Here is a 21,396-nt window from a genome sequence, read left to right on the forward strand (position 1 = left end):
AGGAATCTTAATGGCAGCACCCAGGCCTACTCTGAATTACAACACAGTGGCATGCAAATTATAGAGCCAACTGATTTCGCTAACATCCTGGCTGATAGGTTCAGTGCTACTTTACCTCCCTCACCCCCTAAAGGGGCCATATCTATACTGGAAGAATTCAGAGCCCCTGCAATCACAACTGCGCAGGTAAAAATTGCACTTTCCAAAGCCAAGAACACAGATTCCATGGGACCGGACAACATCCCAGGCTGCGTTCTACATAAACTTCAGAACAAACTGGCCTCCCCCACCTAAGCACCATGTTCAATCATAACCTCACATCAGGCTTTTTACCCACTGAATGGCACACAGCAGCAGTTATACCACTCCACAAAGGGGTAGCCACCATGGACCCTGGGAACTATTGCCCTATTAGCCTGATGAGCCTGGTCTGTAAGGCCATGGAATGCATCATCATGGAACTCATAAACAAAGACATAGGTAACCTCCAAACTCTGGACCTTACCCAGTTCAGGTTTATGAAGGGCAGGTCATGCCTCCTGAACCTGATTGACTTCTGTGAAACAGTCACCAAAGCCGTAGACAAGGTTAAGGCATTTCACACAGCCTATCTTGACCTCGCCAAGGCTTTTGACACCATCCCTTATTCTGGAATTATACATAAACTCACTAAATTGAGTATAAATCCATACATCACAAGATGGGTTGACAACTGGCTCACTGACAGAACCCACACTGTAAAAGTTGCAGACTCCAAATCTGACTTCAAACCAGTGACAATTTGAGTACCACAGGGTTCAGTCCTGGGTCCTCTCCTGTTGGTATCTACTTCTCTGAAGTAAGGGCTAACACAGAGGGCCTCTGGCTGACTAAGTTCGCAGATGACTGCAAACTAGGTGCTATAGTCAAGTCCCCAAATGACGTGGACATCCTACAGAAGGGTCTCACTGATATAGATGCCTGGTGTCAGAGCCATGGCCTCAAGCTAAATGCCAAAAAGTGCATTGTCATCCCCTTTAGTAAAAACTCTGTTCCCATGAACTACCACATAGATGGCAGTCCTCTTAACACTGAAGATGTGATAAGAGACCTTGAGACTCAGGTGAACAGTAGTCTCTCCTTTGATAATCACATCGCCACCGTAGTCAGGAAATCCTTCTAATTGGCACACCTCATCACAAAAAGGTTCTCATCCAGGAAAGGAGGTCATTGTTCCCCTCTTCTCTGCACTCATTAGACCTATTATTGAGTACAACTCCCCTTTTAGAATGTACCTCACAAGACATTTGCAACAGCTAGAAAGGCCACAGAAGTATCTCACCAAGAGGATTATGGGCCTCAAACAGATGTCCTATGCTGACCATCTCAAAAAACTCAAGCTTTACTCCGTAGCATATTGCTTACTCCAAGGTGATCTCTGCCTAACATACAAAGCTATGTCAAACCCAGACCTGTTGGATATGCTACACCTAAAGAAATCCCAATCCCTCTGGGATACACACTGTAGGCACCTAAACCTTGTCACCACAATAAATAGAACATGCGGAGGGATAGATTCCTGTCCCAGAGACTTCCCATGCTCTGGAACAAGCTTACCTATCTATGTCAAGCAAAGTTCCTCATTAGCACTCTTCAAGAAAAATCTTGATAAATGGATGGGAATTAGGAAATTCACCCCTGGGAATCACCTCTGTGAGACTGCTCAACAGGGGCACAGGAAAGTAACTTTCTCGGGTGGCGAAAGCCAGGGAACCTTGTTGGCTAGGCTTACATAGGCCCTAGGGCTGCTAGCCTAGTACCTACCTATGAACCTATTTTATCATTGAGGCCATACCAGAAAAAACATATAAGGCAGGATGACAGTGGCTAACAAAGCTGTGAGTAAAAAATGGAAAAGCAGACAAAAACCCATCAATAAGAGAGGTGAAAAGGATTATTATAGAAATAAAAAGTATGGAATTGAGAACTGTTAGAGATTATAAACAGAATTTCATAGTAAAAAGTTGGCTGTATGAGATTGTATAATAGAAGTTGTGCTTGAATAGGACATTGAAATGGAACAAAATTCCTAAGATATAGACATATTTAATAGAGCAGATTACAATACAGAGTATACAGTCAATGGCCCAATTGTTAAGAATTGTAATGTAGTGGAAATAAGACAATATGGTCACTAGTTCTTAACTGATTTTAAATTGTTGTAAATAGTTAACTTGCATGTTTAACTGTTTTTGTTTAAGGAGCAATGTTAAATCAAACCTGAGTTTGACTAGATGGAGTAGTTGACTGTGATATTTGGATTTACATGCTTAAAAGTGACAAGTTGAAAGTTAACTGTAAGTAGTGAGTGTCTGACATAGGGTTAGTTTATTAGTATTGTATATATGTACAACTTTAAAATGATTGTATCAACAAACAGTATTGAAATAAGTACACCATGCATAGGGATTGCACAGTGTGCAAAATGAAATTATGATAATTACTAAAGTATTTACACTGCAAAAAGCAAAAAAAAAAAAAAAAAAAAAAAACGGAATGAATCAGGTTGTGGGCTGAAGGCATGTACCTGAAGGAAAACGAGTTGTAGTGGATTAGCAAAGTGGCCAAATCTGATGTGAAATTTTGAATGTTGTCATTAGTTTTCTAAACTGTATATTCTGATATATTCTTCTGGAATAAAAAATAAAAAGTTCAGGTTGTTGCACACTTGAATGTTATCTGTAGTTCACACACATACTGTTTTGTCTTTTATTACAGGATCCCACAAAGTGCAGGATCAAAAGCCCTGGAAGCATTCAGTAAGTGTTTTTATCTTGAGTTATGAATATAAACATGAGTTAGATAGTTGCTTGAATGCATTCACATGTAAATGTTTTGTAAAAATACCAATTGGGCTATCTAAAATATAGACTGGAAAATATGGTATCAAGTCTGAACAACCTTTGAAATCAGTGATAGCTCTACTTTAGAAAGCCACACAGTGTACTCACGAGTGAGTGTGAGTTAAAAGGAATTAAGAAACCTTGAGTATCTGAAAAGATGACTTTTGTTTGGAGTTAGCATATGCAGTGCTGCTGTTGCATTACTACTAACTGCTCAGTACAAGTCGAAGTTATATAAACCAATAAGACAAATACACTAGGCAGATAACATGCGTCAGACCCATAAGACTGAACAGCCTAATATGCAAAGCCACAGAAAGACTTAGCATGAAATTACTCATTCAGAACATAGGGAACTTCCAAACACTGGACTGGTATCAGTTTGGGTTCATCAAGGGCCGATCACGTTTACTCAGCCTGGGGGATTATTTTTGAAAAGGTCACCAAAGCAATGGATGAAGGCACAGTGTTACAAAAAGCATACCTCAACCTGGCCAAAGATTTTGACAGAGCTCCCCTACTCAAGCATAGCAGAAAAGCTGAATAAACTCCTGTGTCACCCTCTGGAATGCCATCTGGCTCACAAGTAGGACAGAGGAAATTAAAATAGAGGAAGTTACTGCCATAAAGAGACCAGTCACCAGTGGAATACTCCAGGATTCTGTGCTGGGACCTCATCTTTTTGGATTCTACTTTGCCGAAGCAAAGGGCTCTGGCTGACTATGTTTGCAAATGACTGCAATCTAGGAGCAGTCATTGAATCCCCAAAATGACTTGGCCATCCTGCAGGAGGGTTTGTCCCAAATAAAAAATTAATGCCAGAATCGTGGACTGAAACTAAATGCCAAAAAATGCGTTATTGTATCCTTTGGGAAGGCATCTACCCCAGGGAACTACCACATTGGCATTAAGCCCTTAAGAGCTGACCCAGTTCTTCGGGGTGTGGGAACTTGTGTTGGGATGTGGACAGTGTCCTAACTTTTGACCAGCATGTGTCTGTTGTTTAAACAGAGTCCTTCTATATCGCACATGGATTGTTCTAGATCTAGGGATGTCATTGTTCTCCTTTACTCATCCCTTGTTAATCTAGTCATTGAATGTAATGCCCCTTTTGGCGTGTATCTGTCCAGACACATGCAACAAGTGGAATGCCCAAAGAGATACTTAAAGGATGCAAGGCCTAAACAGCATGTCCTGCATGGACCGACTCAAAGCTCTGTCATTATACTCTGTATCCTGCAGACTGTTAAGAGGTAACCTGTGTCTGGCATTACTGATGGATCTATTGCACATCAGCAAATCAAGTAATATCAGAAGTACTCATTCTAGGGCTTGTAAACCTTTTCTGAACCATCAACAGAATAGTTTGTAGTGACAGATATATCTACCAGAGGATACCGCTGCTGTGGACTCTCCATCCACATAAAAGAAAGTTCATCCCTGTCCATATTTAAGTACAACTTAGATCTATGAGTTGGAAACAGAAAATTTACCCCAGGACTGCCCTCTGTACTAATAATGGACAGAGGCAACTCCTAAATGCTTTATTCCATGTAGTGGTCCCCTCAATTTGTCTATGGTATGTTCTATTTATTTTCATTGGGGGTAATATATAATTATCAACCATGGGATGGTTAAGAACAGTCTATAACCAAATGGGATAGGTTATTTCAAGTACATAAAGGGAACTTGACCAGGCTTGAAATAGCCCACAAGAGAGCTAGTATAGTACTTGCATGTAAACCTGTGATAATGGGCATTGGCACTTCTGAGGAAGAAAATGCAATTTACCTATTTAGGGTACATGTTAAATGGTTTTGTGCATATGTATGTTGTAGTATAGTTCACAAAAGAAACTGCCAAAGGAGACTTTTAAGGAACTCAGCCACTGAATACATGACTTCACAGATTGTCTGTGCATTAAGTGATTTCTGCATATTGTTTTTGATTGATGTAAAGTGAATTGGCCACAGATGTGGATATTATAGAATGAATGTGGTGTCAGAACTGGCTGTACACACACATTAATTTATCATTGATAAGCTCTTAGAACAAGAAATCTGAACCAAGCCGCAAATAATGGGGGGGGGGGGGGTGGCGGGCGGCAAAGGCCCAAAACTAGGGAAAATTTTTAAATATTGCTCTTACAAATGTAAAAAAGTTGATAGAATCACAGATTTTGCATTAGCATACATTTTTTAAGGATATGAAGTCTGAAACTCAAAAGTCTGCCATTATTTTATGACTTAAAGTCCTCAATGATTTGTAGGTGATTTACCAGAAAACCACAATTTTATGAGAAACAGATCAAAAATGTGAGGTGAAAATCTGGACAGTTGAGAGGTTTGTTGCTAAACAGCTATGGAGATTAATTACCAATCACTGTTATGTGTTTTAAGTTCTTGAGGAGTAGCATTTTTGTGAATTTATTTCACTAAACTTTGATTCAAAATTTCTTGATTGCTGTCTGCATGGGGGGGCGGGTGGGTTGGTTTCTTGCAGACCCATGTACAAACAAAAAATACTTTGCCACTGAGCAGAGTACTAGACTACCTAAATATTGTACCTTCTTGTGTGTCTCTCCTTAAAATCTCAAGTTCCTGCACTGGGGGGAAGATGGGGGGGGGTTGGTGGTATAAACTTTTCCATTTGACACACGGATAGCTGCCTTGTACCCTTAGGATTTCAGTTTTTTTTTTAGCTATTTCTTTACTTAAGGTTTCTGTCAAATTCATTGTATGAATCATTTGAAAATTCCCATGTTCAAGGCCTTAAATGATAGTCCTACGACCTATATGCATTTTGATAGTTGATGAGGCTCTGGACTATGACTTTGACTGCTGTCACAACTGCCAGTGCTCACACTTTGCATCTTGCTGTCATTTACAAGACCTACACAAGGCCTGAATCACCGCCTAGCACTTAGCAGCAAGGGAGGAGATCTTGTGTGTAACCAGAAGGAGGTTCACCTAATGAACCCAGACAGAAGAATGCAGTATAGAAGGTAAGGCCCCCATTGACCATGTCTGAGTCCAGAGTTGGCTCCATTTCTGAGTTCATTGTACCATCTGTGACATTTGATCCTTAGCAAATAGAAACATCATCCTGTAAGGAAAAGTCATCTTCCATGTCATCCATGGACATCCAGCAAATGAATAGCCATTTAGCCCCTAGTAATGCAAGCTAGATATGGAGAGCAGTCTTTTCCATCTCCTGTTGTTTACCAGGGCAAACTGACAGTTCTCAAGTGAAGAATAGACCCTCAGTCTCTTGAGATTTTCCCAGCCCATTCACCTCCTCTCTCTCACCAGAGAAGGTTGATTGTTTATTGGTGGGAGTTAAAACAGTTCTATAGGCTCTTGCAAGCCTGAGCTTATACCTTCTTTCTCCCCTGCACCCCATACTTGAATTTAACATTGTTGTTTAATACTTGTCAGAAGAAGTTTGAGTGAGTGCATGGAATCATGATTCATCAAGGAGGTATCATTCATTCTACCTTGTGTCTCAGCACTGATGTCTGACACCTGTGTTTCTCAGAAGTTTTTTTTTTTTTTTTTTTTTTAAAGAGAGAGACCTCTGTTATCCCTCCCAAAGCTTATTAGGAAGTGCTGCCTTTATTTCAAGCACCGGAATTCTGTTTTTTTTTTCAGCATTGTTGTATACTTTTTAAAAAGTAGTGCTGCGTGGGGATGCAAATCATGGCATTTAAAGAGTTTTGGCAGTCAGGAGTAAGCATTTGAACCAGTAACATGGCTACTTGTCTCTTATTGCTAAGGCCCTGTGCTTACTGTGATATCTGAGTAGTTAATGTCTCCTAACAGGATGTGAATCTGGAAGATCTTTCAAGCAGAAATGAAGGCAAACCAGTTTTACTATTTGCCTTTCACATGGCATTCTGTTCTCATTAAATATACTAAAGCAGTTTTCATTCTTATCTTTTTCACTAACTGGTTCAGAAACCCTGGAACTAGCCCACTTTCCCCCAGATCTGGACTCCTGAGCTATTGACCGGTTTGGTGCAAACATTCCTTTTTGCCACTTTAAATCTGCAGACTATTAATTACTTAACTATTGTGTTTCATTTTCATTGAATAATTTTGAGAAATTGGGGACCCCCAAAGCTGCTTTGGCTTTTGGTGTCCACCTGACTCACTTGGTAAGTTCTCCCTTGGTCGTGTTTATAAGGGGGGGGGGGGCAACGGAGGTAAAATGGAGGATTAACTTCAAGTAAGCTCTAATCTGTTTCTGTGTCTGATGGACAGGCCATTTCTTTACAGCCTCAACTTTTCTGTTTGTGGCTTAATTAGTCCCCTCCCATCTCTATATCCAATATATTTTGCCTCAGACATTCCTACCTTGCACTTTGGAGCATTAACAGTGAGTCCAACATGCAATGATGAATATAATATGGTGTACACCTTAGGAAGGTGAGAATTCAGCCTTCCAAATGGATGCCCACATCTTTCAGACAGGCTGCAGTATCTGGTCCATTAATATCCGAGCATAGACAGAGCCCTATGAACTAAAGAGGAGGATGTTATATTTAGCCCAGCTCTTAAGAATAAAATGCAGTTATCAGGTAAGTCGATATACCAGTAACTCTTTGCTACTTGTTCAGAACTTGTTGTTAGCACTAAATAAGCTACAAATTACTACAGCACTCAACCTTCCTCTTTACCTAGAGGAAAATAGTTGTACTTACTTTCCTCACTTGCTTAGAGAAAAACAGCTCTTATACTCACTTTCCTCACTTGTCTAGAGGAAAGTAGTTTTTTATTCAGGCCTGTCCAAGGGTCAGCTCCCAGTGTTCTCTCTTGTCTATCTTGATGAAGCTGGGCATCTTGAGGCAATGTAGCAATTGCCTCATGTACACAGACAACCCTCTCCTCCTACCACCCAACACCACAACCTGTGAGAGATGCACTTATCTAGCCAAACTGGTGGTAAAGCTCTCTCCAACCAAGACTGAACTTGACAGTCAAGAGGAAAAGGTAAACACTTGCACCACACCACACTCATCACATAGTCCCACTAAACTCCACACATAGAAACACAAAAACATTTGCAGAGGCTCTCAATAATCTGCTCAAGCAACAGAGACCTCCAAAGCAGAAACGCAAGCAACCTTCACCCCCAACACAACCCAAATGACACATAGGCCACAGACTCAGTGTGCCAATAAACCACAGCCCATAAGATAAACCAACATACCCAACACACTAGTCATAGGTGACTCTATAGTCAGGCACACTGATGTCCCACTCACCAGGCTAAACAAGGAGAAGGTTACTGTCAGATGCCTGTCAGGTGTCAGGATCCGCCGCATAACCCACGCACTCCGGTCACTCCACAACAAGTACAAATATGACTCTGTCATTGTCCATGTTGGTGTGAATGACCTGAGACGTACTTCCCTGAACTACATGAAAAAAGACATGGAAGAGCTTTCTGATCTTGTAGCCCAGGCAGGTATGACCCTAGCCCTGAGCAGCATCCTGCCATCACCCGGAATGATACCGAAGTACAAGGACAAAATGATCAACTTCAACAATTGGCTAAGCTTCTGGTGTCATTCTAAGGGGATCCAGTATCTGTCTACCTGGGATGACTTGAGCGACAGACCACAATGCTTTGCTAGAGATGGCCTGCACCTGTCGCCTCTGGGATTCTGGATACTGGCTAAGGCTCTGGCCACCCCATAGTACCTTTTTTAGGCAAGGTTCAAATGAAAAATTCACCACCGTCATGGTAACAGGCATGCAAAAACTGAGGGTAATGCAACACAATGCTAGAAGTCTAAATCTCAAAATGCACTCACTCGAGGCGCTCCTTAAAATTGAGAACATCGATATGTGTGCTGTGACTGAGACCTGGTTCAAGGCTCTAGAGAGCACTCCTGCATTACCAGGCTCTAACTCATACCACACTTTTCAGCCATCTAACCTCGACCAGAACACTAAAGGCGGAGATGTGTCCATATTCATTAAGGATATCCACACCTCCAGGCTAGTTGCGCAGCATAATGCATCCAAGGTTATCCAAGTGCAACTAACTCTGGGCAAAACTGCAATCTAAATTGTAGCTTGCTACAGATCCCCCACCATGCCCCAGGATTCCCACTCCTCTTTTCTTGATATACTGGAAAATATTAGGGTTCAACCAAACACCCTAATAATGGGCAATTTCAAGTACCCCATTAACTTTGAAAACTACTCGTGTACCAACTCCTTTGCTCAACGCTTTCTGGAATTCATAAATTCTAATGCCCTGGATCAACTTATCCACACCCCCACCAGGGGCAGCAATAATCCTAGACCTAGTCATTACCAACATGAGTGACCAGTGTGCCACACCTGAAGTCCACTCCTCATTGGTCAGAGCCAACCGTAAGCTAATCACCCTAGATGTCTGCATCCCGCCCCCATCCACCGTTAAGGAAACCACGGTAAAAAATTTCTCCAAAGCCAACTTCATGCTTCTTAAGACAGAAGTGGCGAACTTCATGACACCCATGCAGATGGACAATACAGTTACGACTGCTGAATCCTACGCAAATGCACTCTATAAGCACTTACACGAGTGCATGGATCGTGCTATCCCAAACAGAACCACGACTCTATCCTCCAAAAAAAGGAAGCCAAACTGGTGGTCTCCTGCCATAAACAAACTCTACAACAGAAGGAAGAAACTGTTGCAAAAGGGAGTAAAATCCCATGAGTGGAGGAGCTCCTTGGTCAGCCTCAGTAAGAAGATGGGATCCCTTATAAGATCCTCCAAAGTTAGCTATAAAAACAAAATCACCACTGATTCTAAGGGCAACCAGAAAGCATTCTATAGCTATGTCAAGAATCTCGATGGCAACACCCAGATCTGCTCTGAGTTACAGCACAACAGCACGAAAATTACAGAGCCACCTGATATTGCCAACGTCCTGGCAGATAGGTTCAGTGCTAACTTTACTGCCCTCTCACCCCCTAAAGGGGCCCATATCTATACAGGAAGAATGCAGAGTCCCAGTAATCCCATCTATGCAGGTAAAAGCTGTACTCTCTAAAACCAAAAAAACAGCATCCATGGTACTGGACAACATCCCAGGCTGCGTTTTGCATGAACTTCAAAACAAACTGGCTTCCCACCTAAGTACCATGATCAGTCATATTCTCACGTCAGGCTTTGTGCCCACTGAATGGTGCACAGCAACAGTTAACCCACTCCACAAAGGGAGAGCCACCACTGATCCTGGGAACTATCGCTCTATTAGCCTGATCTGCAAGGCCATGGAACGTATCATCATGGAACTCATAAACAAAGACATAGGTAACCGCCAAACTCTGGACCCCACCCAGTTCAGGTTTGTGAAAGGTAGATCATGCCTTCTGAATCTGTTCGACTTCTTTGAGGCAGTCACCAAAGCCGTAGATGAGGGTAAGATGGTTCACACAGCCTATTTTGACCTTGCCAAGGCTTTTGACACCATCCCCCATTTGGAATTATAGCTAAACTCACTAAACTAGGTATAAATTCCTACGTCACAAGATGGGTTGCTCACTGACAGAACCCATACTGTAACAGTTGCAGACTCCAAATCTGACTCCAAACCAGTGACAAGTGGAGTACCACAGGGTTCAGTCCTGGGACCTCTCCTGTTTGGTATCTACTTATCTGAAGTACAGGCTAACACAGAAGGCCTCTGGCTAATGAAGTTTGCAGATTACTGCAAATTAGGAGCCATAGTAGAGTCCCCAAATGATGTGGACATTCTACAGAAGGGCCTTAATGAGACAGATGCTTAATGACAAAAAGTGCATAGTCATCCCCTTTGATAAAAACTCTGTACCCATGAACTACCACATAAACGGCAGTCTACTTAACGCCAAATGTGTGATAAGAGACCTTGGGATCCAGGTGGACAGTAGTCTCTCCTTTGATAATCACATCTCCACAGTAGTCAGGAAATCCTTCTATGTGACACATCTCATCACAAAAGGGTTCTCATCCAGGAAAAAAGAGGTCATTGTTCCCCTCTACTTGGCACTCATTAGACCCATTATAGAGTACAACTCCCCTTTTGGAATGTACCTCACAAGACATCTGCAGCAGCTGGAAAGCCCACAGAAGTACCTCACAAAGAGGATTACTGGTTTCAAATAGATGCCCCTACACTGACTGTCTCAAAGCTTTATTCTGTAGCATATCGCTTACTCTGAGGAGATTTCTGCCTAACATATAAAGCTATGTTAAACCCACAGCTGTTGGACATGCTACACCTAAAGAAAGCCCAATCCCTCCCAGCAACACACTCTAGGGACCTAAACCTTGTCACCACAATAAACAGGACATGCTGGAGGGATAGATTTCTGTCCCATAGACTTCCTATACTCTGGAACAAGCTACCCATCAATGTCAAGCAAAGTTCCTCATTAGCACCCTTCAAGAAAAATCTTGATGAGTGGATGTGAAATAGGAAATACACCCCAGGGATCACTTCTGTGGCTCTGCTCGACAGGGGCACAGGAAATTAACTTTCTTGGGCGGCGTTAGCCAGGGAACCTTGTTGGCTAGGCTTACTTAGGCCAGTAGCCTAGTACCTACCTATGAACCTATAAATCCAGTTTAGTTAGGATCCTAGCCTTCACTAACAGTACCCAACAACTCATTTACCTGTGGCGTACTTTGAAGTCTTTACAAAATTGGACATCACCTTCTGTTTTTGGATCTAGTACAGTAGAGCTGTACTAGCCAGCAGTTGACTGTTTATCACTTATTACTTCAGCATTTTATTTCTCTCCTCACTGACTGCTTGTTTCTGGGCTTTGGATACTCTATATGGACTTTGGTTAACTTTTTTTGCCTGGAATTGCACCTATATGGTGAGTTGTCCTTTCCGAAAACATGTTTATGTTGCTTAGAATGAACTCTCAATCTACCACTACTTGGAAATGGATGTCATTGTTATTTCTTATTCATGGTCCCTAACCTTGATTACAATGCTTACAACAATTGCCTGCGTCTCCTTTAAGGGCTATAAAACACTGGAAATGGTAAGGTTGTTCAGTAAAAGTCTTCCCTGTTTATCTTGCTTTATAATTCATCTCGTCTGTCTGTTCAGTTATCTTATCTGGCCCCTGCTACTTGGTCATTTTGTTTTTTTAACACCTTTATTAAATTATCACTTAATACATACATTAATATAAAATAAAACAAACCATATTGACATGTTTCCAGTTACATACATTATACATCACATATGTTCTTTTTTGTAACTATTATCAGGCCAGCATGGCATAAATTGCTCAATTCCTACCTTTCCTTAAACCTCAGTCATCCTCCTCCTGGTATTATTTTGCATATATTCCACAATTTCAGTTTATTTTTATATAATTTGCTCATTCCTTTTTGTAAAGATCCCACTTCCATTTCTTTAATTTCTTGTTAAAATATTCAGTACTTCCAATACAACTGGTTTATGCAGCCACCAGATATAAACTTCACAAGGCCTTATTATGTCTAGGCAATTCAGATCCTGTGTCCCAGCTCAAAATAATCATGTTCTTAGTTGCACTCATTTGCTTGCCCAGTATTTCTGACAAAGCACTCTGTAGGAACATTTTAAAATCTTCCATCTCATTACACTTCCAAAACTTATGTTCCCAGTTACCTCTTTCTTCCCCATCACACCTCCAACAGTTGCCATCTCTCTGAGGAAGAATTCTTTGAAGTCTGCTTGGGATATACCAATACCTATTCAAACACTTCCAGGCAAAGATCCTAAATCTTCTAGATTGATTTGCATACTTGGAAGCCATACATATATCCTCCCATCATCCCCTTGTAAATTGCTTATCCAATCTCTCATCCCAGTATTTTCTAACCTTCTGTGATCGATTCTTATCATGTGTAATCATTTACATCCTACTAATTATCCCTTTTTTAACAGCAGCTTCTGTCATAGATTCAACTGAAATCTCTACCAGAGCAGGCCTTTCACTTAGGCTACCCCTGTCCCTTTCTGTTTGCCTATACTCTGATATTAATCCCTGAAAGGGAAGGCAATCTTGCACCCGTAGTCTAAATGTCTTCTTGGCCTTATCCCATTCTGTTACCTTTCTGTCTCTAGTTATTTTCTCCTACTTCCTTGGCTCCTTTGCCAGTTTTGTCCAGTAAATTCCATCCCCCTCTTGCCTATTCTGTGTACCCCTTCTTGCAGCAAATCCTATTGGCAAAATCTCCTTTCTCTATTCTCATGTGGGTTTAGTTTTTTAGAATACTTTCTGCTACTCTATGAATATAATATTCTGTATGGCTGTTATTCTCCTTAAATATCTACATCCAGCTATCTCCTTATTTTTTGAATTTCCACACTGCCTCATCATCATCCCTTTCCATTTTGAATTATAACTTTCTGCTTGCATTATGTATATCAGTCTAAATTTTGAGGCTGTAAAATGTACAGTCAAATCTAGTGCTTCTAAACCACTTTCTTCTATTGGAAGGTTTGACTTATCTCACTTAACTCTTACCCTTTTCCCCTCCCAGATAAATTTCTTTATTAATTATTGTCCACAACATCTCCTCTGGTTGATGAAAATATGTCTGACCTGTATATAACACTAAAGGGACTAAAAACATTTTCACTGCTTGTATCTTACAAGCCTGTCAATACAAAAAGATGTGATGATCAACCTTATTAGATGAGAAGGAGAGATCATCTAGGACCAGAACTGGAGAGCAGCATTTATCTATCACCATTATGAGGGCATTCACCTCCCTGACTTTATCTGGTGTGAAATTCTGACTAAATTAGGTCATGCACTATACACCCATTGTATGAAATTAAGCTGCAAAATGTGCAAACTTGTTGGCAACTTTCATAAGCTTTCTATGAAAAGAACAGGGCATCAGAGGCACTCTACCAGCTTCTGGAAAGTGACTCAGTAGGTGGCACAAAGAAACTATATCAAGTTGCAAAGCAAAGACAGAAAGATAAAGAAGACAGTCACACACCCTTCATAAGGGATGCCAGCAACACCCTGCTCACCGGTCCTCAGGACATCAAAGGCAAATGGAAGGAGTATTTCCAGCAGCATCTGAATGAAGAAAACCCCACAGAAGCTGTACTGCCCCAGACACAGCCTAAGATGTGACAAGAGGAGAGTAGAAGCCTATTCTAGGAGGAGTAAGAACAGCATTAAAAAGAATGAAGTCAGGGGAAAGCAGCAAGCTTAGAAGAGGTCACAGCAGATATGATAGATGCTGGGTGAGACACGGGATAAATGGCTACTGAGGATACTCCATAACAGTGCGGGGAGAAAGATGTATCCCAGATGCTTGGAGAATAAGCATGCCCATGCCAGTGTACAGGAACAAAGGGGACATCCACAACTGTGGGCAGTACAGAGGTATCAAACTCCTGCCACACTGCATGAAAGTTCTGGAGAAGGTGATTGATAAATGGATATGCAGAGTAGTAGAGTAGTAGAAAGTAAGATGAGCAATGGGCGTTTTGGATTCAGATCAGTGTGCAGCACAATTAACCAAATGTTTGTAATGAGACAGATAGTTGAGAAGAAGCTAGAGATGAGAAATGAGTCCAGTTGGGCATTACAGGACTTGAAGAAAGCATATGACAAGGTACCAAGAAAGCTGATTTGGGCAGTTTTGTGGTGGTTCGAAGTCCCAGAAACATTGGTAGAATGAGTACAAGTTATGTACAAGGACCCAATGATTTAAGTATGAACAATGTTCAGTCTCACAGAGGGGTTCCCAGTGGGAGTGGGTGTGCATCAGGATTCAGCTCTGAGCCCAGTGCTGGTCATACTGGTGATGGAGTACATTAGCAAACAGGTCACAGGGGAGAGTTCAACAAAGTTGCTGTATGTAGATGATGTGTCATTACAGGCAGACTGAGCAAGAACTTCAGCAAAGGATAGAGGCATGGAATGCAAAACTGAAGGCACATGGGATGAAACTGAGTACAGATAAAACAGTTGTAAGGGCAGCAAATGGGAAAAATCAGAAGAAGCTGAGAAATGAGACAGAAGGGAAGATATTGGAACAGTTTAACAACTTAAAGTATCTGGGAGTGGTGGTGAAGGAAAGGGGAAGTCTGAATAAAGAGGTCAAAGCTAGAATCAGAGGGGTTGCAGCCAAATAAAATAGTGTCAGGTGTAGTATATGACAGAAGAATGCCAAAGAAGCTTAAGAGTAAGGCATACAAAACAGAGGTGCAACCAGTACTACTGTATGGTACCGAAACCTGGGCATTAAAGGCAGAGAAGATGTGGAAGCTAGATGTGATGGAAATGAAGTGCCTGAAATGGGCGGTAGGATGCACACTGTGGGACAGATGAAAAAATAAAGGCATACGGGCAGAAGCCAAAGTAGCTCCAATTGCAGAAAAGATAGAGAACAGATTATGGTTGTTCGGCCATATGTGCAGAAAAGTAAGACATTCTAGTGACGATGATTTGGGACAGACAGAAGGAAGTCAAGAATAAATGAGGGTGTCCAGCAAAGAGGTGGTTAGATTGTGAGAGAGATCTTCTGCACGTCAGGCATGAGTGTCAAAGAAGGCAGAAGTGTGACATTGAATTGAGAGAGATGGCGACAGTTAACATGACAACCTGACCCCATGTAGAAAATGGGGAAAAAGGGGGTTGACGATGATTATGGAATAATTCCTACTGCTTCTGGACTGGACTTCAAGTTGCCAGAAACAGGATTTCATGCCATTGCAGCATTTTTTTTGTGGAGCTGTGATCTATTTATCTGTTCAGAAAGTCTTTCTTTTGCAAATGAGGATCTCCAAATGGATGTAATACTTTTGGTGGACAGATGTCCATTCATTCTTGTCAACAAGTTGTTGTTTGCCTTTCGGCTTTTCCCGGTTAGGGGTTGCCACAGCGGAACTCTGGTCCGCTAATGATTGGCAGTTGGTTTTTATGGTGTCGAGTTACCAGCCCGACATCCAACCTTCAATGAAGGCACGCCCATTCAACGCATGTCTTTCGAACACCCACTCGACCGCGGGGAGGATATGCAAACTCCACACAGAAGGCACTCCCAACCCAAGCCGAGAATCGAACGGGAGAACCTCTTGCTGTGAGGCAACAACATTGTTGTCAACAAGTAATTTTCTAAAACCTTTAGGGTAGAAGTCAGACACTGTTTTCATACACAAGAATCCACAAGAGGAAGTTTCAGCATTAGCCTCGGAATGTGTGGGGTCAGATATCTGCTCTATCTGAGTTCCTACCTTTAAGAAAGGAACTGAAATACTGGTTGACGTGGTGAATTCTAACTTGGAGAAATCCTTCAGGCCATCTCAACTAATAGCCTGTCTGGTGATTATTGCCATGGTCCCTGGTTAGGGAGCTGTTGCTTCAGGTAATGTGCAGTATTTTACAGATGAAAGCATGCATCAGCTTGAAAGAAATGGTGTTAATTCTGGTATATTAAAACCATTCACAAACAGTTTTCCTCGTTTGAAAACATCTAAGCAGTAATGAGTTGCGTAAACAAGATTGCACTATATTTGTCTAGTGGCTTTGTAAACCTTGGAGCTGGCATTATCCTTGAATCACCAACTTCAGGGACATAATTTGCTAGATACAGAGGTACTGCTAGCAGACTAAGTCAAATGGTAAATCTGGACTCTGTGAAGTAGTTATGGTTATTTATTTAATCTCTTGATAACCAAATTGGTGAGATAGTCCTTTGACATATCTCAGCCATGTGGAAGACACAATGACAAGTGCAATGTAGAATTAGTTATTTATTAGGTATAAAAATTGTTTTACATACAGCATCAAACAAGGTAGTACAGAGATTTAAAAAAATATGTAGCAAGAAAACATAAAGAGCATCATTAAACACTGATAAAATGTATTGTTAGACATAGTGATATAAAACACTATTAAGAACAGCTAACTTTGCTATAGTAGTTTTCTCAAGTCTAAGCATGCTGGTTTCAGGATTTGTTCAATACATGTTCTGATTTTATTAATTTTGCTTTTTATGGTATAGAATCATGTTCTGAATTTCTTTCTACAATTAACTAAAACATGGAGAAATACCATTCTGAGAACGTTTCTGCATACAGGGAAGGTGTTGATTTACCCTGTTTTGAACCAAAGCTTATGAACAGCATTCAGAACTTTGGGAAATTGACTTTCTGTACTCATTTTCTTTGATTCCTTTAGTTCAGAGTGCTTCAGGTAAAAGCAAAAGAAAGTAACTCCATTCACTTATCTTTCTAATCTTACATTTGGGTGTAGAGGAATAAAGCTGTGGCTGATGTACTTTTACACTGCAGGCATCCTTGTTTGATTCCCAGAGCCTCCATTTTCTTACTGTGACCCTGAACAAGTTGCTGCCAGATAGGTTCTTATCAGTTTGATGAAGGCAGTTACTGTTTAAGAAAAAATATTTGACATACGTACTTTTAGTCAGTAGTGGAATTGCTGTCTTTCTTTACTGTTGTGTAACCTTGAATTTAGTGTATAAAATTTCAGGATTTATATGTAAGCTCTCTCCACCCCTCTCCCATATGACAGGGGGTACAGGGGGACTTCCCTGTCTAAAAAAAAAAATCCTTGGAAGTTCGGTTAGTTATTTTGGTAAACATTTTTTGCATTTTTTTACATTCACCAAAACTGACAATGGTAAGTTGACATGAATCCCAACCAGACTGCTCTTGAGCTGACCTGAAATGAGTCATTGTTGAGCAGTGCTCTACCCTGGTTAATAAATATATTTTGTTCTTTCATAGGTAAGTACTAGACTAGCTACATTGCAGGCCATTTTAAGCCTAGCCAATTTCCAGTTTTGTGCTTGAACTAAGCTGTCCCATGTGGTTAGAGATTGGCCTTACTTGTTGCATGGTCGATAATTATACATTACCCTTAACGAGAATAACTGGGATCATGCCATAGATAATTTGAGGGGACCCATGCATGGAATAAAGCAATGAGGAGCTGTCGCTGTCCATAAGTAGTACATGGGGGAGTCCTGGGATAAATTTTCTGTTTCCCATCCATAGAAGATTGTCTCTGAAGCGTCACCCCGACCCCATGTGCAAAAATGGGAAAAAGGGGTTGAGGGAGGATGGATGGATGGATGGAAGCAAGATCCAAGTTGTGCTGGAATATAGACAGGGATGAACTTTGTTTTATGTGGATAGGGAGTCTGTTCCAGAGCCGTGGTATCCTCTGCAAGATATAACTGTCCCTCCAAACTGTTCTGTTGATGTTAGAGAAGAGGTTTACATCCCTAGACCAAGTATTTCTAATGCCATTTGATATGCTGATGCGAGGTAAATCCATCAGTATGGTGTCTGAGGATGCCTTTTATGCTAAACATAGGTCAACTCTTAGTCTGTAGGATACCAAGTATAGTGACAGGGCTATGAGTCTGTCCATGTAGGACATGTTATTTTAGGCTTTGTATTCTTCTAGTAAGGTATCTCTGTCGGCATTCCATTTGCTGCATTTGTCTGGACAGATACATGCCAAAGGTGGCATTTTATTAAATGACTGGCTTAGTGATAGCTGAGTAAAGGGGAACAATGACATCCCTAGATCAAAACAAAGTCCCTTTGTTTATAAGCTGTGCACTATTGAAGGACTTTCTTACAACAATAGACAAATGTTGATCAAATGTTAGGTCACTGTCCACAAAAGTTCCCAAATCCCAAACAACTGGGTCAACTCTTATCTGTGTGGTGGTATATTTTTATGTTGAGTATTCTATTCCTTTGATCCAAAGTGTGGGGTTTCCCTTATTTTTAACCCATTTATGTGTAAAATTCTGTCAAATAAAATTTAAAATAAAATTAATAATTGAAATTAAAGTTGTAAGATTTGTGCAGCTTTCCTCCTTGAACCCCCTGTGAAAATGAGTTCTGCCCAGCCCAGCTAACCTGGGTAACAAAATATAAGTAAAGTACAAGCCAGTAAATGCAAACATAAACAAACAGGCAAACATCTATAAACTGCATAGAATGTTGATGTCTATCTAAAAATCTAATTACAGATTCATTGATGTAGTCACATGTGAAAAGGGAGATATGAAGGCTTCATCTCCTCCAGCTGTGCTGTGAGAACCATACTACTTTAGTATTAGTTTCCACTGAGTATGGAAGACATGACCTTGCCTCTGAGAACAGTGTTGCACCCTAACACCAGATGGTTAATGTAGAGGCATTGATAGTAGTGGTCTCTAAATGCAAATTGAATGTAATTTAAACTTTTAGGCTAACTTATTTTTTCATTTATTTTTCAGAAAAGTCAGCTAAATTGTCTATCAGTAAAGAAATGCTTCTCCTTAGCATCTCCATGGCTTACACAGGTAAGATTTTTTTATGTGTGTATATGAATTGTGAAAGTTTCAAGTAACAGACACACGAGTTCTTATAAAAACTCTTTTTTTGTTTGTTTTTTGTATGGGTACATGCAAAACTGGACAGGCTTTGCTAAAGCAAGAACCAAAAGGTAATGATGGGTAACAAAACATCTCAGCAGAATAGTCTGCATCATAAAAACATGGTTCAGTTTATTAGCCACTCCTTCAGCAATTACCTAACAAAGATGCAGGCTTCAGGGTAGACAGTCTTATATATACCATTTAAATCAGTGATGCCCAACAGAAGTAGTCTATAGTAGAATGATGTACAGCAGTCATTTCAAAGTCTGTCCTTGCTAGGGCTTGAACTGGTGAGAAAAATAAAGGCTGTTAAACAGTACCTTTTTAGATGAGCAAACTGAAGTCTCTGGCAGACATTCAGTATCTTTTTCTGGTAGTTTTCTACTAAAACCAGTTTTGGGTCTCGGCCACCAGAACTCCCACTGACAGTGCTGAAACTCCATGCCGGTGTGAACGACCTGAGACGTACCTCCCTGGACTACATGAAAAGAGACATAGAGGAGCTCTCAGATTATGTAGCCCAGGCCGGTATGACCCTGACCCTGAGCAGTACCCTCACCAAGAATGATGCCACAATACAGAGACAAAATGATCAGCTTTAATAATTGGCTTAATTACTGGTGTCATTCTAAGGGGATCCAATGTCTGTCTGCCTGGGATGACATGCTTGACAAACCACGCTGCTTCGCAAGGGACGGCTTGCACCTGTCACCCCTGGGCTTCCGGATATTGGCAAAGGCTCTTGCCACCCCCATAGTGCCTTTTTAGGCAAGGCTCAAATGATAAACCTACCGCCCTAGAAAACAAAAATGGAGAAAAACTAAGGGTAATACTGCTCAATGCCAGAAGTCTAAACCTCAAGATGCACGCCCTCGAAGCCCTCCTCAGTATGGAGAACATCGATGTCTGTGCTGTGACTGAAACCTGGTTCAAGGCTCCTGAGAGCACCCCAGCACTATCAGGTTATACCTCATATCATGCGTTCCGCCCCAAAATCCGGACCGAACCACAAAAGGAGGGGAGTATCCATATTCATAAAGGATACCCACACCTCCAGGTTAGTGGCAACGCACGAAGCATCGGAGACCATCCAGGTGCAATTAACCATAGGTAAAACTGCCCTACAGTTTGTAGCATGCTACAGACCACCTTCTCAAACTCAGGAAACCCACACAGCCTTCCTGAAGACACTGGAGAGTATGAATGTCTCTCCAAACACCATCATATTGGGTGACTTCAACTACCCAAACATAGAGTGGGAACATTACTCAAGCCCCAACACCCTAGCCCAAAGGTTCCTGGAGTTCATAAACTCAAATGCTATGGAACAACTAGTCACCATTCCCACAAGAGGAGAAAATATACTAGACCTGATCATCACAAACATGGGGACAAAATGCTCCACACCAGAAGTATATACCTCATTGGTGAGATCAGACCATAAATTAATCTCACTGGAGATCCACATCCCGCCCCCACCCCCAGCAAAAAAGACCACAGTGAAGAACTTCTCAAAAGCAAACTTCACACTTCTTAAGACTGGAGTGGTATCCTTCAATGCCCCCGAGCCAGTGGAAACCACAACCCACGCTGCTGAAACCCTTACAAATGCCTTCTACGAGCACCTCCAGGAATGTATGGATCAAGCAATCCCTAATAAAATCAAGACCCTTTCCACCAAAGGCAGGCGCCCGGTCTGGTGGACCCCAGCCATAAACAAACTCTACAACAAGAGGAGAAAGCTACTACATGACAGAGCAAAATCCCTAAAAGGGAAGGCATCTCTGATCAATGCTAGCAAAAAACTACGATCACTCATAAAATCATCCAAGGCCAACTTTGAGAGAAAAATCGCTAATGACACAAAAGACAATCATAAGGCCTTCTTTAGCTATGTTAGAAACCTGGGTGGAAACTCCCAGATATGCTCAGAATTAGTCCAAAATGATAAAAAAATCACTGAACCCACAGACATTGCCAACATACTGGCAGACAGGTTCAGTGCAAATTTCTCCCCTCCCTCCCCAAAAGGAGAAATATCTATCCCACCAGAGTCTAGCCTCCCAAACATCTCAGATGCCCAGGTGAGAGC

General features: G+C 41.3%; 1 protein-coding gene across 3 annotated transcripts in view; it reads left to right on the top strand.

The window, feature by feature from the left end:
* The window catches only part of MFSD11 (major facilitator superfamily domain containing 11), a 2,028,489-nt gene that overhangs the window by 1,358,706 nt on the left and 648,387 nt on the right, over positions 1–21,396 (top strand). For all 3 annotated transcript variants that reach the window (XM_044090491.1, XM_044090492.1, XM_044090493.1), the window contains exons 9-10: positions 2,758–2,798; positions 19,164–19,229. In XM_044090491.1, the coding sequence (XP_043946426.1) occupies positions 2,758–2,798; positions 19,164–19,229 (107 nt within the window). The remainder of the gene's footprint in view (positions 1–2,757; positions 2,799–19,163; positions 19,230–21,396) is intronic.

Source organism: Protopterus annectens, chromosome 12.part0 (assembly GCF_019279795.1).
Source record: "Protopterus annectens isolate FY-2018-M chromosome 12.part0, PAN1.0, whole genome shotgun sequence".
In the NCBI taxonomy this organism is placed as follows: domain Eukaryota; kingdom Metazoa; phylum Chordata; order Ceratodontiformes; family Protopteridae; genus Protopterus; species Protopterus annectens.